The 23690-nt window shown below is 45.6% G+C and overlaps 1 protein-coding gene across 2 annotated transcripts in view; it reads right to left on the bottom strand.

Moving 5' to 3' along the window:
- The window catches only part of CACNA1E (calcium voltage-gated channel subunit alpha1 E), a 335694-nt gene that overhangs the window by 72943 nt on the left and 239061 nt on the right, over positions 1-23690 (bottom strand). For both annotated transcript variants that reach the window (XM_037825226.1, XM_037825225.1), the window contains exons 8-19: positions 17598-17713; positions 14131-14184; positions 13400-13489; positions 11755-11964; positions 10904-11016; positions 9119-9231; positions 8459-8590; positions 7905-7977; positions 6963-7080; positions 5005-5072; positions 4413-4510; positions 202-258 (exon numbers count right to left, since the gene is read on the bottom strand). In XM_037825226.1, coding sequence (XP_037681154.1) covers positions 202-258; positions 4413-4510; positions 5005-5072; positions 6963-7080; positions 7905-7977; positions 8459-8590; positions 9119-9231; positions 10904-11016; positions 11755-11964; positions 13400-13489; positions 14131-14184; positions 17598-17713 — 1242 coding nt within the window. The remainder of the gene's footprint in view (positions 1-201; positions 259-4412; positions 4511-5004; positions 5073-6962; positions 7081-7904; positions 7978-8458; positions 8591-9118; positions 9232-10903; positions 11017-11754; positions 11965-13399; positions 13490-14130; positions 14185-17597; positions 17714-23690) is intronic.

Genomic DNA, 23690 nt, shown 5'->3' on the forward strand with positions numbered 1-23690 from the left:
TTAGACATACACGGATATAAGCTCGCACGGAAAGGTGCGGACGAGAATATCCACAAACCATGTGCACAGAACACACACACACACCGAAGCACACACTGATATGCACACCCAGTGCCGCTCTGTCCATGGCCAGGACAAAGACACATAGTCCCCACACCCACACGTAACCACTCACAAACACGCAAACCGGTACACACATACAGGTGGCTGCTGCGTGGCTCCCACATCGACATGTGGTGTCTTCTCCTTCTGTCTCTTCTGGGAAAGAAAAACGGACAGGTTCAGTTCACCCCAACCTCTAGGAATCTCAAGCCCCACAGCCACCAGCAGATTTCCAGACAAAGGTGCAGAGTCCTCTACATGCCCCGATATTTTTTTATATGCCTGCCTACCCTCTGTAGACTCTCAACCTCCAATTCTCCCTGGGAATTACTTTTGATTCCTTGCTACGTGCAAAAACATTGATCTAGTTTTTGGAGCACACATGCAGAGACACAAAGGATATACACCATTTCATATATTATACTGCTTCAGATGCTTAAAACTCATGCCCCACAGGCTCTCACACTTTCACCTAAATATCTGCAGCGGCCCATTTTGCAAATCCTGTAAGTGGTGATGAATGAAGTTATTCTCCCCGGGCATTTCTAGGACAGCATTGCATATTCACATGTGTGTGACTCCCCCATGCATCACAAACACAGAAGACCCTGTGTCTCAATCTCACAAAACATACAGGTGAACAAATGCTCTGTTGTGCACACAATTGAGGTCACTGCGGGCAGAAGAAAAGCAGCCCATGGCCACAGGCAGGGCCACAACTCTGTGGCCACTATTCATGGACTCCATGATGTGAATGGTACCTTCTGCATTTGTGCTGTGCAGTGGCCCTGGCTACAGGCCTGGAAGGCTGGGCGTGCTCAGCTTGAAAAAGCACAGTATTAAGCTTCTTAGCTTTGCAGAGAGAAAAATACTGTTTCACAGACATACACTGTGCCCTCACAAGCAAACACGAGGTCAGTGGAAGGTCAGAGTGAGTGTGGGCAGCACTTGGAAAAGCCGAGGGGATATTTGGAAAAATGATCCTCTCGGTACAGGGTGAAGGCTCATGTGGAAGACATCACCTCTGAAACACCCTCAGAGTAAACCTGCCTCATGGCTGGGGCCGACAGACCCAGTCTGGCACAAGGGGCCCTGCCTGGACCTGGGAGGTAGGCAAATGCCACTCCTTCCCTGATAAAATTGACAGCCATCAGTGAAGCACATGCCGGGCAAACTCACAATTCAACTGCCATGTCTCATGTCTGCAGAGGAGCCTGACACAAGGGTGGGGCTGAGGGAGGAGAGGCAGCTGGCCTGGAGCCTCACTCTGGGTGTCTGCACACGTGTGCAGCCACACACGGGCAGAATTTACACACCCACTGGTACTGGCATCATGGTGGAGATGCCTGTGTGCTCCCCGACTGAATACATCCCTGCCATGCAACAATGCACAGGTGGAGGCGGGGGGTGTGTGCCAAGAAGCATGGGAGCATATAGAAATAGAAGCATATACTCTAGACAGCCAGCATGCACACCCACCAGGAAAAGCACATTATACCATCTATTTGCAAATTCTCAAATATCCAAATGCCAGCCCTACGAAAGCATGAGTGTGAGAGTGTAATTACATGGAAGAATTCTCTCTTTCACACACATATACACATGCACACACACACACACTCACACACACGCATAGGTCGGTCACGCAAAGGACAGACACACCTCTCATTCCCATACAAATCAGACACACAAACTTCCCTTCACCAGTCCACTTATAAATGCAAAGATTCAAATTCACACCCTTATCAGCATCCGCATCCCTTCGTACTTAAAAATACACAGAGAAACATCCATATATCTCCAACTCCTGCAGACAGGACCTTGTGTATAGCCCTGTTCCTCAGGGAACAGGAAGGGCGGGTGTGATTCTTCCCATTTCAAAGATGGGGAAACAGATGTTCAGAGAGCCTGAGTGGCTCTCCAAGGTCACGGTGCATTTTAGTGACAGAACTAGGACTAGTGCTCTGGCCTCTTGGTTTCTGACAACGTTCTTCCTGTGTCTCTCCACAGACATCCACACTCACACTTATTTACACTGCAACCTAGAAAATGGTGGTCTTGCCCACACACCCACGCAGCCCACGCACACTCCGAGGGGGAGCTGATGCCAGCTGCACCCGTCCTTCCTCACAATGCATGTTCCACAACTGAAGCCCGGGTTTTGGCTGCAACTGACTGTAAGCAGCACCTCCTTTCACCTCGTGGGCCCTGGTGTACACGCCGCTCGGTCCCCACAGCTCTTTCAGCTCATACATGCTGAGTTTCTACTCTGGGCTGAGCCTCTTCCCACTCACACCTCTCCAAGCCACTCCTCCCCCAGGCGGTCGCACTGCAGTAAACAACGGCGCCGCTCCCGACAGCCCTGAGTGACAGGCGATCCTACATCACCCTTTTAGATACTTGTGTGTGTTGTTTAATTCAAACTCGGGAGTTCAGGAAAGGTGGGGTAGCAATGATTCAAGGCCTACAGAATATTCAACAGGAGGGAGAGGTTTTGCCTTTCGCCATTAATTTTAATGCTTTGGGGGAGATTTTTTTTTTTTCTCACTCACAGAGGCCTGTGAAAGATGAGTGCAAGATGATGGCCAAAGGTAAAGGAGCCCTCCATATAACTCCTGAATGACCTCGTAAGGTGAGGCAGGGGCCGCTCAAGAGCCCCCCGCATGAGTCCCTGGCAACCCGCGTCAAGGGCTCCTTCCTTACAGACTTCAGGTAATGGATGATGGGGTCTGTGCCGGGATAGAGTTCCACCCTCCTGGGGTCTCAGTCCCCTGCATAAACACCCTGGGGTCACACACAGTCCTCACAGTCCTCTTGCAGATCCAGAAGCAACAATGGGAGTTTCTTGGTTCTACAGCCACTTCTTAGCCTCTCCTTCAACACCTTCCTCTCTCAACATGCAGAGATCAGTCCCACCCAGGGCCCAGGCTGACTGCCCCTACCTTGCTACCAACTAACCATCCAGGCTGGGTCCTCACTTTCTCACCTCCCATTCTCTCCCTAACCCACTCCAACTGGTCTCTGTTCCCACCGTGCTGCCAAAACCTCATTAAGAAACTCTGACTTTGCCAAAGCCAATGGGCACTTTTCTGTCCTCATCTTATGTGATCCTTTAACAGTATTTAACACCACTATCCACTCTCTCCTTCCTAAAAGTTTCCTTCTATAGGTTTCCAGGACACCATGCATCCCTATTCTTTTTCCAGACTCCTGGGTGCTCCCTCTTGATCTCCTTGGCTGCTTTCTCCTTGCCCAGACCTAGAAACACGATTGCTTCAGCTCTTCTCCTCTCCATCCCCACTCTCCCTGGGTCATCTCATCCATGCTGATGGCTTCAATACCATCTAAATAAACCTTTATTTCTAATGCTGACTTCTCTTCTAAGCTCTAGACTCACATAACCAATGACCTACTCCACATCTCCACTTCAGTGATAGATATCTCAAATTTAATATGGTCAAGCTGAACATTTGATTCCCACCATTCTCCAAAGCATTGTTGAATATCATCGACCCATTGCTTGGATCCCAAATTTTAAAACCTGGGAACCATTTTTGTCTCTTTTCTTTTCTTCATCCCAGTACCCACCACATTTACTCCTTTAGCTCATCTAATTGGCTCTGTCCGCAAAACATATCCTGAATGAGATCACTTCTCATCTCCTCAGCTGCCACCATCCGACTCTAAACTGCTGTCACTTCTCACCTACTTTAATTTAGGAGACAACTTGGTCTCCCCCCTGCTCGTGACCCTTACATTCCATTCTCTACAGAGCAGAATGATCTTCTACAAGTGTAAATCATATAACCATCCTTCCACTTTGTACCTTCCTGTGGTTGGAATGAGAATGAAAGCTAAACAATCTTTAGGCTAAGTTTTAAGGACTTCCACAAGCTGTCTCATACCTACCTCCCTGGCTTCGTCTCCTTCTATCCCCCCAGGTTCCAACTACACACCAGCCACACTGGACTTTGATGAGCTTGTGGGGAATACTCAGCTCTCAAATGTCATATGACAGCCTCCTGCTACTCATTTAGGTCTCTGGCAAAATAGTGCCTCCTCAGAGAATCTCTCCCAGATTGCATTAACTAAGGTACTTCCCCTTATTATCTATTATTATCTCTCTCTCTCCCTCAATGAAATAAAAGTTCCATGAGAAGAGAGACTCTGTCTTACTCACTGCTTCTATCCCAGGAACAGTTCCTGGCATGGGGTAAGGCATACTCCTATAATAAACAGCTTTTGGAATTGATGAACTGGCAGTTACCACAGGAGCACAGGGGTCAGTGAGCTGGGGACAGCCGACTCACTCGATAGAAGGCATGTTGGGTGCGGACATCGGGCTGACCTCCTTGGCCTTCTGCAGTGCGTGTTTCTGGTTGAAGGCCTCCTCTTCCTCCTGCTCATCCTAGACACAAAGCAGAGATCCCCATGAAGGAGAGAAGCTTCCCTTGGCTTTACCCAGAAGGAGTTCTGAAGACCACATGAAGCGAGGAAAGCAGGGAAGGGGTTAAACAAAGCAGTATGAGGTTAGGTGGGCTCAGAGAACTCAAGATGGCCCTGCCCTCTCTCACACCAAAACCCAGGGGGTTAAGGCATATGGCTGAGGTCACACAGCCATAGGTCACAGCAGCAGAGAGGAACTTGAATCCAGGGATCTAGTGTTTTCTTTACTCATGTCATAATCCTGCAAAGGACCCCTCTGAGGGCTCATGGAGCTTGAGTCATTATATTCTGTATCCCACAAAGACCCAGACCAGTCTGAGGTTCCTTTGTGGGTGTGTGACCCTCCAACTGTCCAGAGACTTCCAGAAGGGGTCTTCCTACTCCCATCCAGGCAGACTTTTGGGGGAAGTCCCAAAGGCCAGAGTATACACAATGGTACTAGGGAATAAAGCTTACCTTGGTCAGCTCCTGAGCATTGGCCAGATTGTCCACAGCAATGGCCAAGAACACATTCAGCAGCGTGTCTGAGGTGATGAGTTAAGGATGGGCAAGTGAGAGAAGCAACAGGCTTCAGCAAGGCTGAGAGGGCACCTCCCTGTCTTTCCTGCCTAGGACACTAACAAGAACAGAAGCTACCCCCGAAAGTCATTTAAGCAAGGACTTTGAGAGAAGGGAGGGAGATGTTCTACAACTCTGGGGGATAAAGAGGATATGTCTTCCCTCCTTCCACACATATCTCTTTGCATAGGACCAAGGAAATATCTGAATCAAACCACCCAGGGGGCCAAGATGGGGTGAGGAGCCCTTCAGATAGCTACGGTCTCTACCCTTGACAATAACAAATAAGCCTCATTGAACAACGAGATGCATAGGCAGCTCAACGAGTTCCATCTCTCCTTTCTGGGAGGCTAGAATTGTAGCACACCTAGACAAATGAGCATCATGCTATTCTGTCTTTAAAGATGAAAAGAAATGAGATCCTACAGCTTCCATCACTGACCAGCTAACAATAATGGGCTGCTAACTTACGTTGCTCAGTCTTATCAAGGTCCTAGCTACCATACTTCATTAAACAAAATGTCACAGAACAGACAAGAATCACCATCTAACCTATTTCTATTCCACGCTCTCACCCCCAAAATTCCAATTTTCCAACTGCCATTGAGGTCTATGTTTTGTGGTGCACAGAATCTGCTCTAGAATGAAAGTCCAGGTCTGACTCCCCTCAGAATAATAGGGAAATCAAGGTGTCAGGGTGACAGACTGACTTTCCATTTCTGTGACTCACCACATGACTTTCTTTTTATGAGTTTCTTATGTTTAGTTTATAGTCAGCTGTGGACCCTAGAAGCTTTTCAGGGTAGAAAACTTAAAGGAACATCTCTTCTCTGTAAGACTATGGAAAATGCAAAAATATAGCTGCATTACCTGGCTCTCCCTTTTTACTCTACCATTTCAACTCAAGGCAAGTCCCATTGCCTCCCAAATATCTAATGATATTTGCCCCCGCCCTTTCCCTACTTTTTCCCAGTTCCATGTAACGTAGGAAGATAATATTAGTGACTTCTACTGACGGACTATGCAATTTGAAGTTCATAAAACCCATTCAAATGTACTGTCTCATTTAATAGCCTTCACATAACTAACAACTAACAAAGGAGACAGACATTGTTATACTCCTTTCAGGTATGAAAAACAGAAACTCAGAGAGATTAAGTGACTCTCCAGAGGTCACACACCTGGAGAGCAGAGTGGCTGGGATTCAAACCCAAATCTTCCTGGTATAGATCCAGTGACCATACATGGGCTTTGGACTCGGAAGGACTTGATTCCTAGTCTCTTTTTACAACTTACTAACTGTTGATTTTGATCAAGTTGTTTCTCATAAGTTTTATGGGGTGAAGATTAGACAAAACAGTGCATGTAAAGTACTTCATATGGGGTCTCACCTGTAACACAAATACAATCAATACTAGTTACACTTAGTAGTATCAGTAGTATCAGTCTTAACACTAACTTTTTTGAAATATTGCTATGTGGCAGAAACTGTTCTATATTAACATGCAACTAATTCATTAGTATTATAATTTGTCTACTAGTACAGCCTATATTGGCCTCTGTCCCTTCTTATTTTCCCTAGCTCATGGTATCACCAACCATTCAATATAACAGCCCCGTATGTTATTGTGTATGTACACTGTAGATTTGGATGATACTCTGTTTTGTTTATATTTGTCTTCTTTACCCAACTAATGGGTAAGACCCTTAAGATCAGGATCCCTGTTTCCCTCAATACCTAAAGCAATGTCTGCCCTCCCTCCCTCCCTGCCCATCCCCAGCTCCACCACCAATACCAATACCTCTGCAATGCTCACGAGGCAGGCAGCACAAAGAGGAGCCCTCTAAAAGGATACAGTTTCCAAATAAGGTGAGTACAATGAAGTAGATGGCTGACCACATGCCTGAGCTGACCCCACCCTGGGAGCGGATCCCATTGTACATCACCTCATTCCAGTCCTCGCCTGTCAGGATCTACATAAAGCAAACAACAGACAGATCAGAGACCTGGGTTGACTGAGAAAATGGGGCTACTATAAAGGGCAGCATTCTGGGCCCAGGTCTTTTCCATCTACCGTCTTGCGCGACCATCCTGCCAGGGAGAAAAGACCAATACTTCCTTGAACAATCCTAAACTTCCTTTTGACATGAAAGAGAATTTTAGGTATTGAAAACAGAAGGGAAGCATGAGAAAGAAAAGGAAATAAAGAAGAAGAAGAAGAAGAAAAGTAAGATGCTATTCCTCAAACTGCCAAGCCATTGCACCCTCCAACCTTAGCAGGCCCAGGTGGAACTCACACAGCCAAGGTGGTCAGGTCATCAGCAGACTGTCCCACAGATGCCAGGCTACAGCTCCTGAGGCAGCAGCATCACTGAGAAGGGCCTCCTGAGCTCCGGTTCAGGAAACCTGGGTTCTGGTCTAGCCTCTGATTCTGGCTCAACAGTGTTTCTCTTTAACTCTAAGGTACCACTGATTGTGAGTTTGTACCATGATTTAAAAATCTTTCGGGGTGTGAAAAAGATACCTCATTAAATAGATACATGGATTAAAAGATGCCTCCAGATTCCAGGAAAGTATAAAAGTGATTTGTGAGAGAAAGTCTGAGATTCAATAGCTGCTGTAACCTCACAAGTGCAGGGGGTAGGACAATGAGATAATCACAGTAAAGCTCTTTTAATATTCCCTGGTAGGAGTCCGGAGAGGAAAAACAGGATTCTCCTAACATTTTAATACTAAACCTGTAGTGTGTGGTCCAAGAGACCCCAAAACATTGTTTGATGGCCCAATGGCCTCATACCTGGAATACGGTCATGATGGCTGCCGGGAAGGTGTCAAAATTTGCGGAAGGAGTCCCATCATTAAAGTTAAACCTAAAAAGGAAATCCAGAAAGAAGAATGGAATGAAAAATCTCTTACATCAAGTAACCCCTTCCCAAGATTACACAGTTTGCATCACTTCTTTCCCCCTTTCTCCACATCCCCCCTTTGCCTACTTTTTCCCAGTTCCATGTAACTTAGAAAGATGATATTAGTGACTTCTACTGATGGACTATGCACTTTGAAGGGTGCTGGACATAAAAAGGGGCTTGGCTGATCCTCAGTTACATGGCTCCTGTTGTACATTTCAGGGACAACTCCAAAAGGACATGTCCTGGGAACGAGAATCCTGTATAGTCTGAACGGATTCAAAGCAGAGACATTTGTTCCACAGATGGATTCAGTGGTAGATTTGGGCCACGGACAAGACCAAACAAAATGGTAACATGGTGACCAAACTAACGACAGGCTAAAGATGGGGTTCAGAGGCACAGCACTGAGCGGCTCCTTCAGATGGAAAGCCTTTGTGCTTACCTGCCTCCAAACAGCTGCATTCCTAGGAGAGCAAAGACAACAATGAAGAGGAAGAGGAGGAAGAGCAAACTGATGATAGACTTCATGGAACTCATCAGGGAGACCACCAGATTCCGTAAGGATGCCCAATACCTAGAAAACCCAGACAACATTATAGCAGCGGACACCGAGGGCTGAGTCATCTCCAGGTCCAGCTGGGCACATGCCTGGGGACCCATGAGAGAAGTGGCATTTGTACACTCCTGGGAAGTGGAGATGGCAGCCATACGTTGTTCACTTGGATATGTGGTACAGGATCTGGCATTACACATATTTTTATGGTTTGATCTTCAGAAAAGGAGGAGAAGCTGAAGAGTAGAGGCAGGGGATTGGGGCAGATAAGGGAAATATGGGGTAAGGGGTCTTTGGAAAGGGAAGGAGAAATACAACAAGGCAGAGAGGAGTTTCCACTTTCAAAAGTGGGTGGGATATTAGAAAAACCCAAATGAAATACCTGAAACTGTGGAATTGTAACCCATACTATACTTTGAAAAGTGATCTGTAATACCTGTTAAACTGTATTTTGAAATGTATCACTTTTTTGTATATATGTTATATTTCACAATTTAAAAAATGTTAAAAAAAAAGTGGGTGGGAGGTGTTCAAATTCTGATCACTTACTTGGTTACTTTAAATATTCTTAGAAGCCGGAGAGCTCGCAAGACACTGATTCCAAAAGATGTCCCAGGTCTGAAGATTGCCCAGATCACTTCAAAGATGCTGCCCACAGTGACCTGAAGAAGCCGAGCCCAGCCACAGCGAGAGGAGGAAGAAAAAGAGGAAAAGAGAGGAACATCTTCATATTTAGCACAAAACCAACAGCTTCCACTGGGCAATGGTGAAATTAAAATTCTCCCCTCCCCACTCAGCCGTCTCTCCAGATAGGTCTACCCATTTGTGCAGTCTGCCAAATTAAAACGAGACTCGGCCACCTTTCTCTTCACCACTCTCCATTCCCCTTATTAATCTTAATCCTTCATACTGGAGACTGGTTTTCTGACTCCAGTCCTGTCCTTAGTGAAAACTGTAACAGCCAGTCCCATCTCCTGCACTAATGAGGCAGCCATGACTGTTACTACTCGGTAACACCAGGAACAGACACACAGAGGAGCACCACCCCGAACTGGGCAACAAATCTGAATTAATACGGGTTGAGTTCCAATACAAAATCTCTGAGAGAGGGTCCGCATTCTCTCATCATCCTAGAATTTAGTGCTAACAAAAATGTTTTGGCCAACTATATATTAAAAATTTTTCAGTCACTCAGTTCCCATGTACCTCAATGTGACAATACTTTTGACACAGAGTCTGACTGCTATAAAAAATACCAACTTCAAATTAACAATTCAACTTATGCTTTGTTTTTACTATATACTTATTAAATGTCTACTAGGTTCTAGACATTGTGCTAGGAAAATTAATAAAAATTAATCTTCACGGCAACGCTGAATAGTATGTGTCATTTCCAACTTGCTCATGAGGAAACTAAAGTTAAAATGGTCTTTCACTGGCTGTTATGCCTGAAAATTGTGTGTTCTGTATCCAGAACCATATGTTCCAAATTAAAATGTAGATTGGCAAGTGCTCAAAATCTTTAGCACCTAACTGAAGATTTGGCAGAAGGAGACGTGGGTTTGGCATAAAGAGAAGTGGTTCAGGAGCCCAAAGTTCTGCAGCCTAGTTCTGCTGCTAACTAACTATGTGAAGTTACACAAGTCAGCCTCTATTAACTCATGTGTAAATGGGAAGGCTGACACTTAATAACATAATATAGTGCCTAAGACTTGTAAGGAACGGAGGAGGTAAAAATGGACACGAAAACACCTTGAAAGCTGTTAGCAAAATACAAATGTGTATGTAAATATTATTTGGAAATGGGAGATCTGCGTTAAACAATATGTGTGGACTTGCTAATGGACGTATGTGTGTGTGTTTACATGAGAGTACATCTGGATCATTTTCCCAAATTTAAATTGAACAAGAAATACAAAGAAACACATATACTTCTCTTCTGAATCAAACCACCTACTGGAAATTGAGTCCTTTTTTCTCTCCCATCCTCCCCTTATCCCACCAGGATTCCCCCCAAATAAGTGGTTGGAATTCCGGCTATGGCTGTATTTGCTTTGTAAAAATTCATCAAGCTATGCACTTAGAAACATGTACTAGTCTATAGTATGCATGTTACACTTTAATAAAAGCTGTTTTTAAAAAAAGCTTTAAAAACCCAAACAAACCCCTCTGTGGCTAGGATTCACTCCCTCCTGAACTCTCCTAATCTTATCTAGTCTCCTTTTACAGATTCTGAATGCAGTGCTACATGCTGAGCAACACAGCAAGCTGCTTATCTAAAACCTTGGCACATCAACATGAAGCAGAAGAATGGGCAGGCTTCTGAACACTTACCCCAAAAATCAAAGCAGTTGAATGAGAGTGAAAATAAAGGCGAGGCCCCATGCCATACATCTTCAGGGACATCTCCAAGAGGAAGAGCCCCAGAAATAAAAATTCTGCATAGTCTGAAAGCATTAAAAGCAGAAACATTTGTTCCACAGCTGGTGTGCGCTTCTCCACTCCTCAACCTAATGTACCCCACACAAGGAGCTCTCAGGGACACGAGACATGAGCAGGACCCACACGTATGTGAGTACATTCACTGACTATATCGTATCAGTGCCGGGCAAAGCCGAATGATGTCTGAATAGTCTCTGACCCAGGGTGAGTTCTGGGAACACTCAACAGATGAGCTTTGCTCTCTTTCAACAGGTGGGTTTGTCATTGGCCTTTACAAGGCAGACCATCCTCAGAGGAGAAAGAAAGGGCTTTCCTGTGGCTTTGATGGAAGAGCTGGAGCCCTCTCTCCCACCCCCAGCACTGACAGTCTCCTGGCCCCGCTCACACTCAGAGGCAGCCTTACCCAGAGCCGACCCGTAAGTTTCCATTTGGGTCCCTCTGGCATCCATTGCCCCCAAGGAAACCTTCTCCACAGGACTTTGGTGACCAAGACTCCCTATACCACTGTGACTCCTGAGGGAACTAGATGGCCTTATCTCATCCAGGGTGTAACACTATCTTATTGACTCATCAGCAAAGACGTGTTTGTGACAGTCCAGTCCTCTTGAGGATAGCTCTGGCCTCCCTCAGAATCTCCCTCAGGTCAGGTGAAGAGGCACAACCCTGGGCTGGCAGAAACCACTGCCAGGCCTTGCCTGGAGGCTTGTCCTCTTACAACCACACACCAGTCACCGTTCACTTACAGAGGAGGTGGGTGAGCCACTGGGGCTGGTTGTGATGGACGATGGCCACACAGGCCGTATTGAGAGCTACAAGGCTCAGCACGATCCAGTAAAACACCTGGGACTTCACCATGTGGCGAATAGAGATGCGCAGAAGCCTCTCCTTGTGCCGGAAATAGGAGGCCCCGTCCACTTTCGTACTTTTGATACTTGCTCGGGCAAGAGGCGTGCCTAGTCGGGGGAGAAATAAAGAGGAAGAATGAGGCTGCAAAATTTCCTATGGGAGATCAGCTTCCATGATAAGGGACAGACCAAAGGCTAGGTGGGCAGCTTTAGGCTCAGGGCTAGGGAACTGCCTCATTGCAGGCCTGGAGGATCCCAAATTTGTAGCCTAAGTCATTGCACAGGCAGAGATCCCTGGTTTTCTTCTCTTGGCACTCCTGGTTTTAGGAAATTGACAGATTCCCTGCAGGGCACCAGGCAAACACCAAACATCTTGAATCCTAATAGGATCATGTTTATGTTTGTAACAGATTGGGCTCTTCTCTAGCCTTTCCTATTAAATATGCTTCAGGCACTGGAATCTGCTGCATTTGTGATATTTCTACCACTGACAGCATAAAGCAGCAGTAAGCTCTGTAAATCCCTTCTGTTTTTAAGAATGAAGTGACAACTTCCCCTTTTTCTGGGGAGGAAAAACCTGCCATCAGCCAGAATCTCTATGAGAACCTGGGATTGAACACCAGTCATGATGGTTTGAAGCTGTATGCATCCCAGAAGAGTATGTTCTCAAAGTTAATCCATTCCTGTGGGTGTGGAACCATTGTAAGTAGGATCTTCTGATGAGTAGGATCTTAAGTTAAGATGTGACCCACCTCATTCAGGGTGGGTCTTAATCCTTTTATTGGAATCCTTTATAAGAGAATGAAATTCACACAAAGAGAAAGCCATGGAAACAAGAAGCTGGAAGCAACAAAACCCAAAAGAGAAGGGAAGGACCAGCAGACCCCGCCATGTGCCTTGCCATGTGACAGAGGAGTCCAGGAGCCGGCAGCCTGTCTTCAGGAGGAAGGTATCATCTTGATGATGCCTTGATCTGGACATTTTCACAGCCTCAGACCGTAAAGCTTCTTAGCTAATAATTTCCCATTACTAAAAGCCAACCCATTTTATGGTATCTGCTTTGAGCAGTCTAGCAAACTAGAACGGCCAGTCATGTAAAACAGTTGTTAATAGAAATTATTTACTATCACACCATGGAAGCATTTGGGGGTTATTGAGTTAAGCAAATGACTTCTGCTTCTCCAATTTAGGGCACTAGTCTAGAAGCAGTAGGCCCTCAGGATCCTTTTGAAGAATGTCTCAACATAGGTTCTCATTATCACACCCTACAAATGTGATACACCTGCCAAAACCGAAGAACCTGAATTGGATTCTTAGCTCTGAAATCCTCGTTTTATTAACGCACCATCCCCTGGTCCAGTTTTTTCTGTAACTCATTAACTATATTAGAGTCCTATGTCCTTCCCTGATTATATCCTCGAGTCATGGTTTCTTTGGATTCTCTTTCCCCTCGTAGCCAGAAGAAATGCTTCTCAAAAGGCAGGATCTTCCTTTTTATGGAAGATTCAGGGAAGAAAAAGAAGACCTAACTGGTTCCACTCACCCACGGAAGAGATATCAACGCAGTGTTCATCACTGGAATCTCGGGTCATGGCCTCGGTCCGGCTTCTTTTGATCGTTGCCCTTCGAAGCACTACACCAGGGAAGGGGAAAGGCCAGTGAGCAGCCACCAGGACGGCCAGATCATTCTGACCAAGCTTTGATGACTGTGGGCAAGAGGCCTTGTGCCCAGTCCCTGTGACACTGGTGTTTGCCCCTAATACCTGAGCCAATTACAGAAATCAGGGATGTCTATAAACATGAGTCTCGTGTTCCCTAGTGCCTTCTGGAATCCAAGGGCTCTGGAATTCCAGTGAAAGCTTATCTAAAGACGGCAGGTAAACAAATACTCCTTATCTGTTTGTTCTGGCTCTTTATAAACAATGCTACTTCCTGGAAATGAAAGTGGTCCCAAGATGACCCCCGTAAATTTTAAAAGAAGACCCTTCATATACCATTAGTTATGGGGTGGTCTTTTCAATGTACATTATCAATCACACACCCTGAAACAAAGCAACTCCTGGATTCCATTTACACCACGTCAGAGGCATTTAAATCTCTGATTCAATTCTTCATTTTAAAGCATGAAGGATTTAATGACAGAGATTTTCATTTCAAATCCCAGGACGCCTCCTTTTTTATTTATTTATTTTTTCTTGTTTTGATGAAGAGAGACGGGCCTTGCTTAAGAGAGGGCAAATGCAAACGGAGGAAGGTGTTGGGGCACCTCCTTACCTTCTAAGGCTGAGGTTCCAGCATTTTTGTTTTCTTCAGCAAGCATGACTTCCTCTATATGGAAACAAATGGTTTAGTAAATTGTCTGTAAATGCCAAATGATTTTGTAAAATGAAAATCCCTGAGAGACAGCGCTGGCTCCAGGGCAACAAGAAGAGAGCAAAGAGTTCAGAGCCGGTCACAGGCAGCAGCATCGGAAAGGAATCAAGGGCCACAGAGGGAGCTCTGGAGAAGGGCACATAAGAACAGAAGTTCTTCAGCAAGAGGCCCTGGGCATGGTGGTGGAATTCAGCTCAGTGCACGACACACTTGTTCCAGGGACACACAGAGGGGACAGGTAGAGGCGACCTTTTTAAACCAAATCCCCTAAATTGATAGGAATTAAATTTTTCCATTCTGTTTTTCTTCCCCCCAAGTTCCTGTCTTTCCTAGCGCCTTAAACCTTCTTCTAGCAATGGGAAGTTCCTTAGTTTCTCTTCTCTGTGTCTAACATCTACTCCCTCCTGTTTTAGTCTATCCTGTCTACTTTTTTGAAGAAGCATAGGGGACGATGGGTGAAGGCCATCAAAGGCAGGGGCAGGACTTGTGGGTTTGCTTCCTCTGGTCCCCACCACCTCCATCCTGCCTTTTTTGGGCAGAACTTGAGCTAAAGAGGCCTGGGCCCACCCCGTGGGTTTCTTCCTCTCAGCCCCCCAAGGAGCAAGCAATCAGAGGGGCACCATTTTCTACCAAGATTGGTTGGAATGAACCTCACTAGAATCCCTCCAAATGCACCAATGAAATAGCCCCTCTGTCCATAGTCGGGTGGGATCCTGAGTGAAGTGTTTGGGTTTTGATCCCCACCTCCCTTAGCTCATAGGCCTGGGATCATCCCCAAGATCCCAGCTGCTGGGAAAAAGCTTGTGGCAGAACCTATTAAACAATGATTTAATTTAAGTACTTGGAACAAGTAAAAGGACAAACAGGACAGGGTAACGCCATTTCCATTTCACCTGCATATGAAACTGAGAGTCTGTAATATATTCCCCAGGGAGGGAGCCATTTCTAGGCTTGGATGGTACCGCATAGGATGGCCATCATTCCAAATCATAAACGCTTAGCTTCCTTTTTTAAGTACAGCCTCTGGTGAAACTCTAAGTTAACAGATCAAATGTTATTGGTGAGGTGCTTCTTTATGCAGACACAGAAGGTTTTTAGGTCATTTTTTTTGCACATCTGCAGGGCATCATTTTAAAATTAGGTACCTGTTAAAATACCTCTTGGCAACATGAATTGCCTCCGTTAGAGAGGCATGTTTGCTCTGCACAGTGTCTGGGCCTTCTGAGGACCCTCAAGGCAGAGCCAGGGGGTGTGGTGCCGCCCGGCACCTCTGAAACGTCTTCGAGGACTCCGAATGTGATGAAACCGCCCCCCTCCCCCACCCCAGTGCCTTTGCCAAGTTCGCTTTTGAACTCGAGTCTTTCCAGGGAAATGTAACCCATATGTCTCTGATTCACTCAAGCTCCATTTGTAAAGGGAAGGGCCAGGAAGCACAATTTGACGTCGCTGTGCGTCTTTTTTCTTAGAAGGCGGAGAAAGCTGGCTCTGCCAACTGGAAGAAAGTGAAGCCTTGGGATTTTGTGTGAATTTGGAAAGCAGAGCCATGAGGAGCCACAGACTGCACCGCCTGCCCCTGTGTGGGGTCACGGTGCCGGCCAGCAGGGCTTTCGGTTCTGCTGCCAGCTTGCTCGGTGGCCTGTCAGACGGCACCTCCACGAGGAAGTCAAGACTGCGCTGCCTGCCTGGCCTAGTGGCCAATCTGCCCACCCTCCCCCTGGTTAAGGCTGAGTTAGTATTCTGGGAAGATTCACGTTCACCCCCACCCCCATCTCCACCCCCAACGACCGTGCAGGAGAAAGGGCGAAATGGAAGCACAGAAAAGGCACATCGCTCATGCGTACAGAGGCAGTGAGGAAATGCAAACGGTCCCAAACAAGAGGTGGTTTTTAATCTGGCTTTGAAAAGGTGCCCTCCATCACACATTGATCACACTCTCTCTCCTTGTAATCAAAAGTTGACTGCAGAGCTCAGAGAGAGCTTTTGTGTGTTGGTGGTCGGAATACAAGTGTCATAGCATCATTCCAAAGCTTCTGTAGAAGGTTAAGGCTCAGGCAATTCAGCACTGACTCACACTCCAAATTTTCCCTGGCAGAGCTCACATTTATGCTATGCTTTCTATCAGGAACAGAAAAAAGATGCTGACTGTCATATGCATTTTCTCGTTAAAAAAAAAAAAAAGTACTCTTTGTTCCCAAAGAAAATGAAGATATATAACACAAATGCAATCCAGCCTTTAAAATAATAAAGAAACCAAATGCATTCTTTTAATTGACAAATATGGGGTGACAGATGCCTCTCATAAGGAGTTGAGCACAGTCAAACCAGAATCCAGCAGTTTTGTGGACTAATGAAATCATGACGGGTTTGTACCTACTCTCACAGCTGGGCAAGAACTATTCCTGAAGCTGAACCACAGGGTAAGGAACCTATGACAGTTCAAGATGTAGGAAAGAACTGGTTCTGACCATCAGCTATTGCCTGGAATGCAGCAGCCGCTTCCCTGCTTCTGGCCTTGCCCTCTTACAGTTGATTCTCAATGCAGCAAACAAGCGATCCTTTAAAAACTGAAGTCAGAGCATGTCACTCCTCAGCTCAACACCCTCCAAGGGTTCCTGCCTCCCTCAGAGTAAAATCCAAAGTCCTTACAATGGCCCCCAAGGTCCCACATGATCTGCTGCCCACTTCCCCCATTCTCCCTCTGATCCTTCTCCTGCTGCTCTCCCCTTGCTCACTCCATCTTCAACACCCCTGGAAGCTCCCTCATTAGGGCCTTGGCACTGGAATGCTCCTCCCCAGGCCTTCTTCCCCTGGCTCATGTTGTCATCTCTTTGAGTTTTCCTCAAACAGGCCTAGCCTGATCACTCTATTTAAAGCTGCAACCCACCCCATACCTCATAAGCCTACTTTGATGCATTTTTCCATTGTACTTATCACCTTATAACATATGCTATGAGATGCTTATTTTTGTTTATTGCTGCCTTCCCCAACAAGAGAACAAGGTCCACAAGGGGAGAGCTCTGGTGTGTTGGCCATCTGTTTTGTTCATGCCTGTATCCCAAGTGCCTAGAACAGGACCTGGCACAAAGTGAGCACCCAATCAATGTTTAGGATGGTGGGGGGTGGGGATTGGGCAGGCAAAATAGTGTCACTAGCACTACTTCAGCTCTGGGAAGGTCACCTTGCCAAAAGGCCTGCCTTATGAAAAATGGGGACAGCTAGGCCCCAAAAGGGAGAAAGTAGACAAGGTGTCCAGAGCTTTTCTCTTTTCCAGTCTAGGCTGCCCTTTTGAATGGAAGTACTGGGAGGGAGAGGTCCCTGATGTCTGTGCAGGGGGCAGCCCGCTCACCGCCCTCCTCTAGCCACCTTACCTGCTTTGTCTATCCAGGCACGGTAGCCATTCAATTCCCGCTCGATCTGTTGCTGACGCCGCAGTTTCATAAAAGCTCTTCGGTTCTCTACTCTCTCTCTCTCTTTGGCAAATTCCCTGTGGACAAGGAAGATGAGATTCACTGGGTTTGGATAGTGCCATGACTGAGAGAAATGGAGAAGCAAATAAAAGAGAGAGAGTGTTTGGGTAGGCACTTTTGTACACCCATTTCTTTGACCCTGGCTGCAACTGTGATCTCCTGAAAACACTGTACAGGAAAGCACTTCCTTCAGCCCCACGCAGGAAGCCTTCCCAGATGAGTTTCATGCCATTCAGCACAAACACCCTCTGCTTGCTCTATTTGAAAGGTGCTGTCTTAGACATGGCTCTTGACAAACTTGATCTCAAAAGCTATGTTCCATTTCTCTAGCCACAGCATAAGCCCTGAACCCACTGAGGGGCACAGCTCCCTTTATGCTTTTAATAACAACAGAGATTAATGTACAGTGACCAATTATGTTCCAGCCCTGGATGAAGTTTCTCATACCCATTTACTCACCTAATTCTCACAACCATCCTTTGAAGTAAGTACTGTTAGAATTCCTATTTAACAGATGAGGAAACCAAAATTTAGGAGGTGAAGTAACTTGCTGGGATTTGAACTCTAATCACCATGCTGTGCTGCCTCTAGTGTGTTGGCTCCCATGGTGCCCAATACGGGCTGGCACTGAAGACCAATGATACGAATGACTCGAAGGGCTGAAATGCTACCTGGAGGTGGGGCAGAGCTGGGGTGGGTGTGGGAGGTGTGGGGGTGATAGTAAGACAAAGGGAAAGCCAGGGTGACAGTCAGGCAGAAGACAAAGTCCAGACAGGCACAGAGGACCAAGGCTACTCTGTGGCACAAAAGGGTGAGAAGGGTAAAGCCCCATGGGAAAAAGAGGAAAGAAGCAAAGGGATGGGGGCTCCCTGGAAGACAGGAAGATGATAACATTCAATGGGCACGCAAACAGTAATAAAGAAATATTCATTTGCTAATAGACCCTTCCAGAAATCACCTCTGCCAGTGCCCTTCTCAACTCCAAATACCCTTCCAAGCTAGAATGCCCCCTTGCTAGCATAGTGCCCTCTACCCATGGCACAGGCCCTCTCCTCTTGCCCTGGAAGCTGCTCCACTTATACATGGAGATCCCCATAAACAAACAGCTGCAGCCTGAACATGGGAGGGAGAAATGAGCCAGGGGCTGAGGGAGGTGCCTCAGCCACAGGGCAGGGGAGGTGACGTACCTGTCTACCGTGACACAGAGAGGCACCTGCTTATGCCTCACCTGGCATCTCCTGTCCAGACAGAGCTGGCTTCCTTGGACACAGCCACCTGCCACGATGGTTAAAGCCAGGGGGAAGGCATGGGGCCCAGGCACACTGGAAGGAGAAATGTATTCTCCTAGACTTGGCTTCATGTTCAGAAGGTTCTAGTAAATGTGCTTGTGAGGAGAGAAAGTGAAAATGAGGAGTGACCAGGGCCAGTGAGGATCATGGTAACAAAATTCAAGACCTGGGGTGCCTCCTTTTCTCCTTTTCTTCTGGAATTCAGCAAAGGTAATAAGAGGTTAGCTTGGTTCACAGCATTGCCATCCACCAAAGTCTTACCTGTGGCTCTTTGGCTTCTTTCTACCCCTCATACCCAATTAGTGCTATTGTTCTGTTGGTTCTAACTTCAAAAGAGCACCTAAATTCAGCCTCACTCTTCACCCTCACTGTCTGAACCTCTGTCCAGGACCTCACCCTCTTCTCCCTGGACTACTTCAATAGCCGCCTAACTAGTCTCTCAACCACCCATCTCCCGCCTTCAGTCCACCCATCTCACAGTAAAATCATCTATTTTGTGGATTGGATCTTATCACTTCCAAACTTAACATAGTAACAGTAATGAGCAATGTTCATAGAGCACTTTCTAATTTACCAAAGCACCTTCATATAGTTTGCTCATTTAATCATTACAATTTTGAGAAGAGGGTAGAACAAGTACTATCATCCTCAATTTAAGTTAAACACCCAGACTTTATGTGGCTCCAAATGAAGGAACAGACACTGCCAACAAAGTATTCTTGACATAAAGGTTAAACCAGAATCTGGTCAAACCTTTTGCTCCCACTACCAATTTACAGAAAATATAGAGGACGAGAAAATATTCCCCCTAACATCGAGATGCAATCTGCAAAATTCAGACCTTGGGAAACTTCACAGCACCAACAAGGTAGTTCCTTCAAGACTGGAAGGCTAAAGACAGACTCCCTTGAAGATGGGGTTCCAGACTGGAATTTGATTTCACTAATCAGATGCTCCAGGAGAACCCTGGATTCAGAACTGACTTAAGTGGGAAGAGAAGTTCTGCGAGTAGCTTCCTGATTCCCAAACTGCAGCTAAGGTGGTGTGGTTCTGGAACCAGCAGCTGGGCCAGGAGATTCCTGATCGTGATGGAGGCAGCAATTTCCCTTGGAGGACAGGTTCTTTGGGATCGTTGTGGGAGCTATGTCTGGAGGTTCGGGCTAAAGCCTACTCCTTGCTCCCCCGTCCTCAGGATTTTGTAAGTCCCTAATTCCCTACATTACATACCTTACTACTGTTCTACTTAAAAAAAAAAAAAAAAAAAAAAGTAACTTGTTCAAGTTCAAGTAAGAAATAGAACCAGGATTGGAACCCTGCCGGTTTCTCTAAAAGCTCACACTCTGCACACACTCCGTACCTGCCTAGCCCAGTGGCATTATCTTTCCATATGCACATGTCTTGATTTTTCAAGAAAATTCAGTAGGAATCCAGGAAGGTTTAACAAGGAGGTAATATTTTCAACATGACCTTGAAAAAGAAGTGGAATTTAAACAGGCTATGGCCAGAGGAGGACAATAATCCTTTGGCATATAGAGCATGCATTATTATCATCAGCCCCATTTTCCAGTTCAGAAAAAAGAACCTAAGAAAGGTTACATGGCTCTTTGAGAGGGCAAGTGTGCAAGGACAAATAAATAGGAGAAAACACAACTCTCATCATCTAAATTCCATCTTCTTTCCACTCTATAACCCAGCCTCCTTGACAGCCTCCTCCACCAGCTGTTGAATGAAGTACAAACACTCAACATGCTCTTTAAAGTCTCTCATAATCTGAACCCAACCCTTCTCTTCAAACCTCATCTCCCACCATTCCTATTCAGCCCCTGCCTGCAGCCCATCACAGCCCATGCTTCAACCACAGCAGGCTGCTCATCGTTCCTGAAAACGCAATGCAAGCTGTCAAGACTTACGTATGTTGCTTCTCTTCTGGAATCCCTTCTTATCTGTTGGAGTCTGTCAACATCCTTCTCGAAGACCAGGTTGAAATGTCATCTCTTCTACTTAGCTTTCCTTTGCCCACCCTGTCCAGTCTTCTGGCCCCCATTCAACATTTCCCCTATTCCTTTAGGGCTTATCTTACAGTTAGACCTGTATTGAGATGGCAGGTGTGATCACCTCTGCCTCTACCTGAGTTTCTGTGGAAACACTGCATCTTACTCAACATTGTGTTCTCTTGGTCTCACATAGACCTGGTGCATGGTACATGCTCAATAGATTTTTTTTTTGAATTAAAAATATCAGGCTTACTGGGTGAGCACACTGCTACTCTGTCCATGTTCCCAAAGGATTAAATGATGAGGCCCTCCATTCTCTACATTGACCCAAAAGGAGCCAGGTGAGCTAGCTGAAAGGCAGTAATTTCTAGGTAACTCCTGGACACTGCCACCAAGTTTCTTCTGTTTAGCTCCATTTAAATCTCTGCAGAATCTGTCTTTTAGGCATAAAATATGTCACCTCCATCTGGCCCCCAGAATAACTGTGTAGCTTGGCTTCCAATGGGACAGGCCAACAAATCCCAGTTTAATCTCTGTGTATTTGGAAATTTCCTGGCTCTAGTCTTACCAGTTGGCTTTCCGGCTCTCCTCTGCCACTGCAGGCCTCCATTTCTTCCCACCTTCTCACCTGGCACCTTTGCTGAAATGCACAGGTCCAGAGCCCAATGAATCAGGCCTGGACTTTCCGAGAAGTCTCCTGGCTAAAAGGGGTAAAGCTGGAAATGTGCACAGGTGAGAATCCTTCTTAAGCAGCTCCTGCTCCAGAGTGGAGAAGGAAGAGCTGTATGTGGGGCCCCTCTTTATTAAGCAGCTGGTGTACCAAGGGGCCTTTTCTGTTTGTTTTTTCCTGGGGAGCTCCAGACAGAAAGCCTGGGCACCTGCCTCTTTCATGAAACTTCTCACTCTCTCCTCTGCTGTATAACTGTTTATGCCCATAGCTTATCTCCCTGACTAGTCTGCAGACTCCAGGAGGGCAAGCAAAGTCCACATCATATATTTCAACGAGGACCTCTGAGTAGAGGAATAAATACACAGATTATGGAAATAAAGTATTAAAAGCAGCTAATATTTGTATAACACATTTGTGGAAACTTTAATTTACAAATCATTTACATGTAAATTATTTCATTTGCATGTGCACAAACTTGGGAGATTCAGAAAGGTTTCCTTAGTTGCCCAAGGCCACTCAAGTAGCAACAGGCAGAGATGGGATTCAAACCAATTTCTATTCCAGGTTAAGTGCTGTTCCCACAATGCCTAAGAATGTCTTCCATGCTATCTAGAAGGCAATATGTCATACCTACAGAAGGGATTTAGTTGCAGCTCAAGATTGAGGAAAATAAGAATATAAAAACAGAGTTGTCTTTTCTTTTTTTAAAGGAATTGTCTTTTCATTGATACAGAAGCATATAAGCCCATTGCTCTATGTTGAGTTAATACAAGGATCTAAAATAAAATTCACATACTGTGGTCATTAGGCATATCTAGGTGATGCTTGCATAGGAGTAACCTCCAGGACAGCCTCTTGACTCTGCGAATTCTCTCAGCCACTTAAATCATACTTTGAGATTACCTTTTTGTATATATGTTACATTTCACCTTAAGGAAATAACTGAAACTATGTATCTGTAACCTATAATATGCTTTGAAATTTGCTCTCTAACTACTTGCTAAATTGCACTTGGAAAGTTATCACTTCTATGTATATATGTTATATTTCACAGTAAAAAAATAATTTAGAAGACAATAAAATTCAGAGCATTAGTTAAACTGGTGATGTACTACTTGATTTTGTGTCCATATGATTGTTCTCATTTATTTATGTGCATGTTGCATTCTGAAGAGAACAAGGGCAAACAGAATTCAACTCTTATTATCTGGCAAAAATAAGTGAATATTCTAACTTTGATTCCACCTGCCCTCTGGCCCAGGCCTGGAAAAGGGAAGTGTGCTGGAAAGTACCCAGTTCCTTGCACTGGGCCCTCTCTCGTCCCTGGTGATCTGAGAAGTGTCTCCTCTTCCCAGAGGATCCTGAATGTCCTGATGATACTTTTGCAAGGGCTACACAGAAAAAGCTTACGATCTTTACCTCAGTTAATCAGATGACCACTGCCAGACTGCCTATTGAAAAGAACCTCAAAGAGTAGCCATCTGATTATCTCAAATTATCCAGCTCCCTCAGAACAAGTGACAGGAAATTAAAAAGAAGAAATCTGACTTACATTAGGAGAGTATGCACACCCCACCTAAGGCCTCTTGGCACTGGCCTGTGGCCTAGGGGAGGAGAATGGTGACCAGCTCCTTTTCATTTGCTCCGTCCAGCATTTCTACACCCACATATGTAACATACTCAGGATGGGAGGCATCTAGACTTTAGAATTCCAAACAAGGGGCACAAAAAGAAATTCCTGTGTGATGTAGCAGAACTAATACCAGGTCTTTCCTCAGAGCCTGGAAACTTGGTTTTCTTCCGCTGCTAATATGGTGGGGAATAATCTCGCTGCCTCTGTTTCCTCGTCAAGCAGAGCTAACATTAGGAGGACACATAAAAACCCTCTGCTCATAACCATAGGCAAGAACAAATCGGGCTTACTCTGGGAGTCCTGACTGAATTCTCGTATGAGACTGTGACATGACAAAAATCCAGCTTGCGTTCCATTGTTGATACCTCACCTTTCCCATTTCTGTTGGTCATAATTTTAGGCTATTTT

Source organism: Choloepus didactylus, chromosome 2, assembly GCF_015220235.1.
Source record: "Choloepus didactylus isolate mChoDid1 chromosome 2, mChoDid1.pri, whole genome shotgun sequence".
Taxonomy (NCBI): domain Eukaryota; kingdom Metazoa; phylum Chordata; class Mammalia; order Pilosa; family Megalonychidae; genus Choloepus; species Choloepus didactylus.